Source organism: Molossus molossus, unplaced genomic scaffold, assembly GCF_014108415.1.
Source record: "Molossus molossus isolate mMolMol1 unplaced genomic scaffold, mMolMol1.p scaffold_m16_p_20, whole genome shotgun sequence".
In the NCBI taxonomy this organism is placed as follows: Eukaryota; Metazoa; Chordata; class Mammalia; order Chiroptera; family Molossidae; genus Molossus; species Molossus molossus.
Genome location: NW_023425356.1, coordinates 336,232 through 347,118, shown reverse-complemented (window position 1 = coordinate 347,118; position 10,887 = coordinate 336,232). Strand labels below are relative to the sequence as shown.

Here is a 10,887-nt window from a genome sequence, read left to right as displayed (position 1 = left end):
CCCTAACTTCCGATCCCCAACCACAGGGCAGTTTTGAAAACAGGAATGATACTGGTCATAAATACTTGGTGTGAATCCTCTGACTTGTAGGAAGATTAGGCTCAGCTGGCTTCAGCCTTGGTGCACTGTTGGCTCTAAGTTGGGAGGGAGGGATGCAGGTGTTGTCTGACACTTGGTTATGCCCCAGATAAGTAAGAGCTGAGAAATAAGCTGTGGAGCATCACAGACATTGTCAAATTCACAATCAATTTGTCTGACTTGATACACTCATTTTTATTTACCTGAATGTGAACAGTTTCCCCCTAAAGAGTAGCAAAATTCATGTGAACTCACATAATTGACATTGACTAAAGAATGGAGTTGTGTGGACGGAGACGTCTCACAATGTCTTAATGACAAAGAAGCTGTTCAAAGCATTCTTACTATAAGTGAAGAATATGCTGATGAAGATATATGGACTCCTCCATCCCAATTCTGACAATCCTATGTACTTGGCAATAGATACAGTAGATTCACCTCTGACCCTAAAACCTCACAGAACTAGACACAAACATAGATGGCCTGAGAATTCAAGAAAAGAGATTTTCAGCGAAACGAAGGTCATTTCATGTGTAGCACCTATACGCAAGGCGCCGTGGGGGATAAGACAGCATCACCCCATGCACTGGTGAAGGATCCAACATGGGCAGAACAAGGAGGCAGAGCAGCAGCCCCAGTCACAGCCACCGACCCAGGAATGTCATAAAGTGGTGGCGAAGGGGATGAGCCAGATTGGAAGCCGCTGAAGCACAGCAGGTTAGAGCAACCATCCCGAGTCCAACCTCCTCCAGACAGCGACCCAGAGCCTCCTATCAAACAATTCCTTTCCCAGTCACCCTCTGGAACGTGAAAGGTTGAACACCGCCTGGTGCCTGTGGTTAGGGGGGCTCCAGGGCAGCTTCAGTCTAACGAGGAAAGAGCACCAACTTTGCCCCCTCAGACATGGGTCACCGGGACAGAATTTTTTTCACAATGTGGCTTCTCTGATGTTGAACGAGGTATGACGTCCGGGTGAAGCCTTTTCCACATGCATCGCACTCATGGGGCTTCTCACCAGTGTGGATTTTCTGGTGCTCAACAAGGCTTCTGCTCCTCGTGAAACTTCTCTCACACTCATTACATTTATAAGACACGGGAGCCTCGACATCCCCCTCCTGGCTCTCCACCTTCCCGGGACTCTCCCAACTCTCCCCACACTCAGGATCCTGAACATTTCTACCGCTATGGACCCTCTGATGTCTCAGGAGATGTGAATTCCGCCTAAAAGCTTTCCCACATATGCTGCACTGGTATGGCTTCTCCCCGGTGTGGATTCTGTGATGTTCAAGGAGGCTGCAGCTCTGGCTAAAGGTCTTCCCACACTCATCACACTCATAGGGCTTCTCCCCAGTGTGTGTTCTCTGGTGCTTGATAAGGTTTGAGCTGTGACTGAAGACCTTGCCACATTCTTCACACACATAGGGTTTCTCACCAGTGTGGACTCTCTCGTGAATGACAAGGGCTGAGCTCCCGATGAAGGACTTGCCGCAGTCTTCACACTCGTACGGTTTCTCTCCAGTGTGGATTCTCCTGTGCTTTGTCAGGCCTGAACTCTGAGCAAAGCTCTTTCCACATTCATGGCAAATGTGCCGCCTCCTTCCACTGCCACTGTTCTGCTTTCTTTGTAACCGGCCCTCCTGTTCACCGACCCCTGCACATGTAGCTGACTGGGCAATGGCTTCACCCACGTGGCCCAGCGTCTTCCCGGGCTCCTGTCCCGGGTGCTCCTCACCTAGCGGCAAGTCTCGGATCTTCATCTGCATTTCACCACCTGAAACAACAGAGAGCCAGCAACTGTCAGGTACACCTGCCACAGAGGAGACCTCTCTGCTGAGTCCAAGGAGGCAAGAACAACACAGGTCTGTCTGCACCCTGGATGAGGGTGTAAGTACGAGAACCAGATGGAAGTACAGAGGGAGAACAGGAGTGCTGGGGAGGAAAGAGAAGGGAATGGGAACGGGTCCGTCAGAAGAAAGGGACAAATGAGAATGGAGGGCAGGGGTGAGGACTGTGCTGGGGATTCATGCAGAGGTTCTGAGTTCCAGGGATAATCAGGCAGGGCCATGCACTGAAGACTAAATAAAAAACAGCTCGGCAGCCCTGGCTGCTTTGGCTCAAAGGTTAGAGCGTTGGCCTGCGGTCCAGAGAGACCCGGGTTCAGTTCCTGCTAAGGGCACGTACCTCGGTTGCAGTTTGTCCCCAGCCCTGGCTGGGTCATGCAGGAGGCAACCACTCGATGTGTCCATTTCACATCGATGTTTCCCTCTCTCACTCTCTCTTCCTCACTCTCCCTCCCACTCTATCTGAACAAAAAATAGAAAAAATGCCCTCGGGTGAGGATAAAAAAAAAAAAAAAAAAGAAACGGCTCGGCAGAAGGCGACCGAGTGTAAGCAAGGCAAGTGAAAGGGCTTTCTGACATGTTTGTACAAATCAGAGAAAGAAGGAGCTCAGGAAAGGGCAGGCACCTCTGCTCTCATCCCAGGCAGAGGCCAGGTGCCCACACGGAACTGGCTACCAAGCTGGAGGATCCGAATCAGAGTCCCCGCTGCACCCCCGGGGCCATGTGAACTCAGACAAGCCAGGACATCTGTGAGCCTCTGCACCCTCCTCACCTCTGAGGTCAGGCTCCAGGGTCCTCGGTCTCTAAGTCACTCCTAGCTGTCACTCTCTGGTCCCGTGGTCCCTTTCCTGAAGAAACCCCTCAGCTCTCCTCCTGTCTTAGGTCTAGCCATGGGAAAGGAATCAACACTGACTGAGCATCTGCTCTGGCCAGCCCTGCCCTACCTGCTCATGCCACTTACACGAGACAACACAAAGCAGGAAGGGTTAAGGGGCTGGTCAGTAACAGGGTCGAGAAACCATGATTCTGAATCCAAACACAATGGGTTCTAACAGCCCAGCAGGTTCTAATACACAAAGGAAGCCAGGAAACCTAATGAGCAATGGGTGCCCATCAATCAGCCTTACCCAGGGAGGTCAGAGCGCTACAGTTGTCCTGCCTTTCATCTCCACACAGGTCCACCCGAGGTGACTCCACCGCTGTCCCTCCAGGGGAGACACTCAGGGCCACAGCTTCCATTTTCAGCAGCCCCTGCAATAACAGGTCACCTCGCCCAGCTCCTCTGTGCAACATCAGCCCAGAGCTGGGCACATGCAGAGAAGGCACATCCCCAGAAGGGCTGTGGAAAAGGGCACGTGGGCACCGTTACCGAGTTAGTCCTCATTTGTCAACAAAATGGTCACTAAAGAAGGAATGTTACACACATTCAGAGAAGTACTTTCACTTAATCCTAAACATCCCCAAAGTGAAAAGGTCAGGAAACCAGGGCAGTGCAGTGAAAGCAGTGAAACCGGATCCAAACCTCCCAAACACTTTGGGGTGTGCTCTGGCGAGGTGGGGGTGGGGCACTGATGTTAATACTTTCAAAATACAATGAAATCTAGGTCTGAGGTGAGGTGGGTCAGGAAAGACTGGGCAAGAAGTTAAAACCCAGTGTAAGTAAACACTGTTCCCAGTGTAATACTAAACCTTCTCCAAGAGGACACAGCTTATGTGTGCCTTCAAGGGGAGGACTAGAGGGCAGAGCCATGTCTGTGGGGGCACTAACACACAGTTGATGACACTTCAGAAAACCGAAGTAAGTCATGATGACGAGACCTGCGGTTTGCACTGGCTGAGCTGCTCCTGCTGACCAGGAACATCCTGCTGAGGAAGCAGCTGACCAAACAGATGAGGTTAGGAAGACTGGGGAAGCACAGACAGCCCCCTCACTGGGAGGAAACCAGGAAAATCCTCTTCCGTGGGCACCGCCATAAAGGCAGACAATGGTAAGCAACCATGGGATAAAGGAGAAAACTCAAACCCCTTACGGACCTGCGGGGGTGGAGGACATGTGAGGAGAAGGGATTTAACCAGGAGCCCAGCAGGGAGGGATGCTGGTGCTGGGAGGGAGGGCTCCAGCTCACCTGGGACTCTGGGGTGAGCCTGGCAGCCACCACTGTGTCTTCTATGCAGCCCCCTCCCAGGGCAAGCCCAGGAACCTGCAGAGCTGAGGAGGAGAGCTCTGGATGAGATATGCCCTCACATGCAGCCTCCCCGCCCGTGGAGTCCAAGCTCAAACATTCCTGCCCAAGAGCTTATACAGTATGCTCCTTTCCAAAATCCCGACCCCTCCCAGCTCCTGTCCTAGAGTCCACTGAGATCTGCTGTCTCTGTAGATACACAAAATCGAGGATCCTTGGTAGGAATGATGTAATGAAAACAACATAGAAACAGAACAAAGCCTTCCATTGTAAGATCACTTAGCTTGATTTTGCTAAGAAGGGAAAGGAGGATTTTTGTTATTGTTAACATTGCTGTAGTAGCTCTTAGGTGCTTTCTGCTTTAGTTTAAAAAAATGAGTAAGATATGGCTTCTCTCATAAAGGACAAAATGGGAATCTGCTTATATAGAACTCTGAGAGAAGTAAAGGGAAAATTCAGATTCACCTATAAGAGATGAACTTTGCAAGGGGCAGGAAACAGGCTAGATTGGGCTAGAACCTCTGCTGAGAAATGAAGACTGCACATTGACAGGAATGTCCCAGTGCTGTGCATATGTCTTGGGAACCTGCCTCATTGTTCCCAGCGCAGGGGGACCCTCAAGTAGTTTCCTACTGAGTGATGTTTAGCCTGTTCCAGTTGCAGACCAGGGTTTGGAAGATGTAACCCTTCTATTTGCAGCAGTTCTGGTATGTTCTGGCTGGCTTTACAGATCCTGCTTTATTTTCTTCATAGCATTTACCAGTATCTAAAATTGTATTATTCATTTATATGCTATTTTCCTTACTAAGCTGTAAGCTCCATTGCAATGAAAATCTCAGTCTCACTGACTACTCTGTCCCTGGTGCCTACTACACTGGCTACCACACAGGGACTTCCATAAATATACGTTAAGTGAACGGAGGTCACTGTGTTGTTAAGAAATCAATTCTTGCCCTGGCCGTTGTGGCTCAGTTGGTTGAAATGTCATCCCATGCACCCAAAGGTCTCTGGTTTGATTCCCAGTCAGGGAACATGCCCAGGGTGGGAGTTTGGTCCCCAGAGGAAGCAACCGATTGAGGTTCACACATTGACATTTATGTCTCTCCTCCTCCCTTCCTCTCCAGAATCAATTAAAAAAAACATATTAAGAAAAAAGAAATCACTCTGGCTGGGATGAGTCAGTGGTTTGAACATGGGCATATGCACTAAAGAGTTGGGGGTTTGATTCTCAGTCCCGGTCAGGGCGCATGCGGGAGGCAACCAATCCATGTGTCTCTCACATCAATGTTTCTCTCCCTCTCTCCCTCTCCTCCACTCTATCTAAAAACCAATGGAGAAAGTATGCTTGGATGAGGATTAACAACAACAAAAAATCAACTCTTTCCAAATACAACTTTTAATAAAGTCTTATTTATTATGTCCATATTTGGTTAGAAAAGCCTTCCATTATTGTTTGAAATTTCCCTTTTTAATCTGTCTCAAATTAAAGTAGATCTGTGATGGGCATATAAAGCATAGTCAACAGATCTGTTTTTTTAGGTAACCCTTAAGTGAAACTGGATGAAGGTGGCAGAATTCCTACTGCCCAGAAGATAATCTTCACCTCTGTTTGGTAAGGGCTGGGATCCCACGGATTCATGCTTGAGCAGAACCTTCATCGGCTGGAACTGGCTACTTTGTGACCTCAGGGCTGGTGTCAACACTGCCATCTTGCAACAGAGCAGTTGCCCCTGGTCACCACCTGGGACCTAAAAGTCATTCATTTATTTATTCATCAAACACTTCTATCGTGCTCCCTGTGTACTATGACTTTATCTTTTCCAGGCACTATTTCTGTGAGCTTTAAAAGTATTAACTCACTTGACACAGATAACAACCCTATAAGCTAGTACTATTATTATCTTTATATTTGTAATGGGGAAACTGAGGTACAGAGTTTATGTAACTTGCCCAGGTCACCCAGCTACTCAGTGTCAGTGCTCCAGTGGGCACTCAGGGGAGTGACTCCGGAGCCCATGCTCCTGACCATCCTCTGTGCTTCCTCATCACACTTTGTGCTTTCATGAAAACTCTTTGGTAACTGGGCCTAAGTTCTCAGAGAATATATCTTCTCTTCCTTGAAAAATTAGGATAATAATTTCTAGCTTACAGGGCTTGGGGACCAGTAAATAAGGTCACAGTATGTGAAATCACCTTACACAGGCCCTGCACATGGTATGTCCTGGTGGATTGCAGGCTTCCCTCCAGACATTTATAGCTAAGTCAGTTTCCAAGTTACTTTCTGAGGTGCAGCTCAGAATTCCCCACATCCTCTGTGAGGAGTGAATAGTCTTAATGCCCAACTGGTGTGGCTCAGTGGTTAAGCATCAACTCACGCACCAAGAGGTCACCGGTTGGATTCCAGTCAGGGCACATGCCCAGGTTGTGGGCCCGATCCCCAGTAGGGGACATGCAGGAGGCCACAAACGATGTTGTCTCTCAGCAATGTTTCTATCTCTCTCTCTAAAAATCAATAAAGAAAAAAAAAATTAATAGCCTGAAGATGAGTGGCTAGAAATGATTTTCTACTATTAGAGCGCTAGAGGGCACTCCCTCCCAAATAGTCCATGAGTGTAAATAGAGAAAAACAAAAAATACACATTTGTATTTGTACTGGTCTCTAAGAGAGATTCAGCATTTCCTTCCATTATATATGGAGGCAGCAAAGCCAAGTGGAATAAGCACACCCAGGAATTTGCAACAGGAATTGCTGGTGTCTTCACATCACACTACAACCAGGCCAAGGCTGTCCAAGTCGCTCATGCTTGTAACCAGTCATCAGGCCTGTCCCTAGATCTTACTATTCAGTGCGTTAATCTTTAAAAGCACATACATAACTTTGTCACAAATGTGTTTAATGCCCTGCTGTTTCAATATAATTGAGTCATTTTTTAATCGTTTATATATTTTAAAATATTATGAAAAAAATTATTATGAGAAGGGGCCCAGGGACTTCACCTTACTGCAGAGGTTCACGGTGCACAAAGAGACTGTGAACTCGGGATCTTAAAGGAATGCCCCACACTGGGCTCGTGAGATTTCAGGAGGAGACTGACCAGGCTCTCACACGCTGAACCTGCCCTCTACCTGTGACACAGGCTCCTCCAGCTGCCTCTGCAGGTACTCCAACAGCAACACGGCCTCCTCCCCACTCTGCGGGTGCTGCTCCCGCACCTGGGCCTGCAGCTCCGCGGGCAGGATGCTCAGGAACTGCTCCAGCACCAGCAGCTCCAGCATCTGCTCCTTGCTGTGCACCTCAGGCCGCAGCCACAGCCAGCAGAGCTCGCGGAGCCGGCTCAGCGCCCATCGGGGGCCCCCGGCTGCGGGGTAGCGGAAGCCGCGGAAGCGCTGGCGGGAGCGCTCGGCCCCTGGGGCCTCGCCGTCCTCCACCTTCACCGCCAGGATCCCCGTGAGGGCCTCGGCCGACGGGTCGTCCAGGGCCGCGCTCTCCCCCGCCTCTCTCGCCATCCTGGGCCCGGGCCGCACTCGGGCCTCCCTGCAGCTGGAGCGGTTTCCGCAGATTCCTGAAGTGGGAAGTCGCTGTCGGCCAATTAAACAGCAAGGACACCCCTGGGCGCAGCCGCACTGGTTTCTCCCTGTAGTCGCGCCTTGCACCCTGGTCCTCTGCACCCGACCGGAGTTCCAGGGCCGCGCGGCTGAAGACCCAGAGAAACTGAGGCCTGGTGGGAGCCGCCTGGCCGGGCTCTCTAGGAAGCACCTCTCGGTGGCTTTTCCCGAATTAACCCCCTAACTGCCACGTCCTTATCTCCACTCTCGGAGGCAATAGGGGAAGAGAAAGGGTGACAGGCACTGTAAGGCTTCCGCTGGGGTCCCCAGAGCTCGGACATTAGTTTGACTAAAGAGCTGGCACAAGATCGACACACATTCAGGAGGAAGCCGAGCTCCCCAGAGCCCTTGGAGCTCCATCCGGGCAAAAGGACCTTCCTTTTCCGAGAAACACCGCCGGGCGCGGGTTTGGGGAGGTGTCAGCCCGGCGCCCGCGCCGCGCCCGCAGCATCCTCGCCCCTCCCCTTCGGGCCGAAGCACGGGGAAGGAGCACTCTTCTGGGACTCCCGGCCTAACCACGTTCGAGGCAGCAAAGCCGTGCGCGTCGCTCCGCCGAAGCATCTGCAGACGCCACACAGCAGCCGTGGAAGTGATCTTGTGTGAAATGTTTGCCATTTCAGGGAGTGAACAAGCGTGTGGGCAATTGGTTCCCGATAAGGAGCCACCTGCAAGGCCGAGTTGGATGCGTCGCTGTTTCTGAGCAGAAAAGCCTGCGAATTTAAGGAAAGCTCTCACTTGGCAAAGAGGCCGAGACCAGACTTTGACTCCAAGAGAAGTTCCGGTTCTTGCTTCCAGCAGGAACGCGCGGGATCGGGCGTCCTAACCTAGGTCTTCCCGCCATGAAGGCTGTTTATCCTCCCCGCCGATGAGCCGGGGGCTGGAGTCTGGGGGCCCTGAAGAGGGCGGAGGTGGACGGAGGAGCGTCAAGAGGAAAAGCGGCAAATATCCGAGAGGAAACGTTTGAACGGCAGAGGGACTCAGGGGCACAAATCCCTCTTCTGTTCCCACGGGGCCCAGCTTGGGGAAGCCCAACTACAGGCTCGGCCGTGCCCTCCACCCACTCGGGACCACCACCTCCCACGGCCTGGGCACAAACCGGCGCCTCACGGCCCACGCGCAGGTTGGGCTTTCTCCTGGCAACCGGCAGGAAGCGGAAGCCGCGTGGGATTGCGGCTGGTGCGCATGCGCAAGCGGGAGGCCTTGGCCACCACGTTACCTGTGGTGAGGGGTGGCGTTGACCAGTGGTCGCCAGTGAGAGTGCGGCCCATGGCGCTAGTGTCCCGGACCCGCCCTTCTGAGGACACCTCGGGCTCCCGGAGTCAGCGATGCAGCTCATCGAGGAGCAGCCGTTCCCTCAGTCACCCCCAGGGCCATGAGGGCCTCAAGCCTCCGTGGAGTCCGTTGGCGGGCACTCTTCCCCCCAATAGCGGGCCCAGGTCTCAGGAGCCATTCCCCCGGTTCAGCAACTACGCCTTCTCGTCCTTTTCTTCCAAGTACTGCGGTGGACACCGATACCATCACCACCACTATGCAGGTGACTTGCAGTGTGCCCAAGACTACGAGATGGAGGAGGAGAGCTATCGGCAGAGGAAGATGAAAGGGAGGGAGAGGATCGGGGAGTTGGGTGCTCCTGAGGTGTGGGGGCTGTCTCCAAAGTATCCTGAGCCAGATTCTGATGAACACACCCCATTTGAAAATGAGGAGGTAAAAACTCAGAAGACCAGTTCGGATTTAAGCTCCGACGAAAAAAGGAAAAAGATCAGGCATTCAAAAAACAAGAAAAAGAGAAAGAAAAAGTCCAAAAGAAAATATAAGAAATATGATAATAGTGACAGTGAATCAGACTCTGACACGAATGCTAGCTCTGATGATGGGGAAAAGAGAACCAAAAAAGCCAAGAACAGAGAGAAGAAAAAGAAGTACAGAGGAGGGAAAACAAAAGAAAAGAAAAAGAAGACTAAAAAAGAATCCATTGACTTAAGCTATAAAGATTCGGAAGGGGAGTTGCCAGAAGATATCTGGATTAAACACTCAAAGATTGCAGATACCATGGATCTAATAGGTCCAGAAGCACCTGTAATACTCACCTCTCAAGATGAGAAACCATTGAAATATGGCCATGCTTTGCTCCCTGGTGAGGGTGCAGCTATGGCTGAGTATGTAAAAGCTGGAAAGCGTATCCCACGAAGAGGTGAAATTGGGCTGACAAGTGAAGAGATTGCTTCATTTGAATGTTCAGGTTATGTTATGAGTGGTAGCAGGCATCGAAGAATGGAGGCTGTACGGCTGCGTAAAGAGAACCAGATCTATAGCGCAGATGAGAAGAGAGCCCTTGCGTCCTTTAACCAAGAAGAGAGAAGGAAGAGAGAAAATAACATTCTGGCCAGTTTCCGAGAGATGGTGTACAGAAAGACAAAAGGGAAAGATGACAAATAGGAATTTTTGTTTTGCAGGACTTTGAACAACAATTGTATATGACCAAATAGTATTAAAAGGCTTTATAGTGCTACTGTACCTACTATGTTTGTAAGCCCTTCAAGAAAAAGATGTTTTTTGAGATCTCTACCAATTTTTTTATTTTATTTTTACCTTAAAAAGTAATATATGCACACAGTTTTAAAAATATTCAAACACTACATACAGGAGTGTCAGTAAAATGTGAGGCTTTCACTCAAGTCCCTAGTCCTTCCCCAAGAAATCTCTTTTTGGTGTCTTCTATATCTGTCCATAATTTTTTTGTACATGCAAACATACTGTTGCAGAATAAAGATTGGAGGTATTAACCTGGAGGGTATTTTTCCTCTGTTGCCCTGACATTTTTCTCTTTGAGGGCTTCATTGCCTAATGGGGCCATTTATTTGCCCCAGGGGGAACCAGAAAAACAGCAAAAAAAAAAAAAAAAAAAAGAAGAAGAAGAAGAATTCAATTGATTAGATACTTCTGGTTCCATTTAACAGACTGAGTTAAAAATAGAGATTTACTGACTCATTACAAAAGAGCAGGAGAATGGGTTTACTGTGTGGCTTTAATAGGAGTTTGGCTTCTTTCCTTTTTATTCTTCATGGGTCATTTTCCTCATCAGGGTGATTTCTCTCAAGTAAAAAAAGGTCTGCCAAAGCTCTCAAGTTAGGTTAAATATTTCCTGGTCCACCTCTGAAAAGAGAAAGAACATTTTTGTC

General features: G+C 49.8%; 2 protein-coding genes across 2 annotated transcripts; one reads left to right on the top strand and one right to left on the bottom strand.

Moving 5' to 3' along the window:
- Positions 1–307: 307 nt before the first annotated feature.
- On the bottom strand, positions 308–7,783 carry LOC118637200 (zinc finger protein with KRAB and SCAN domains 4-like). The gene is made up of 5 exons (XM_036272399.1): positions 7,229–7,783; positions 5,706–5,850; positions 4,046–4,128; positions 3,047–3,170; positions 308–1,849 (listed from the first exon to the last, which is right to left on the bottom strand). Exons 1-5 carry the CDS (start codon positions 7,607–7,609, stop codon positions 987–989), a joined length of 1,596 nt encoding a protein of 531 aa, XP_036128292.1. The 5' UTR covers positions 7,610–7,783; the 3' UTR covers positions 308–986.
- A 1,191-nt stretch (positions 7,784–8,974) lies between these two features.
- Positions 8,975–10,161, top strand: NKAPL (NFKB activating protein like). Its single transcript, XM_036273617.1, has one exon. The coding sequence runs from the start codon at positions 8,975–8,977 to the stop codon at positions 10,142–10,144; it is 1,170 nt and encodes a 389-aa protein (XP_036129510.1). The 3' UTR covers positions 10,145–10,161.
- The last annotated feature ends 726 nt before the right edge of the window (positions 10,162–10,887 follow it).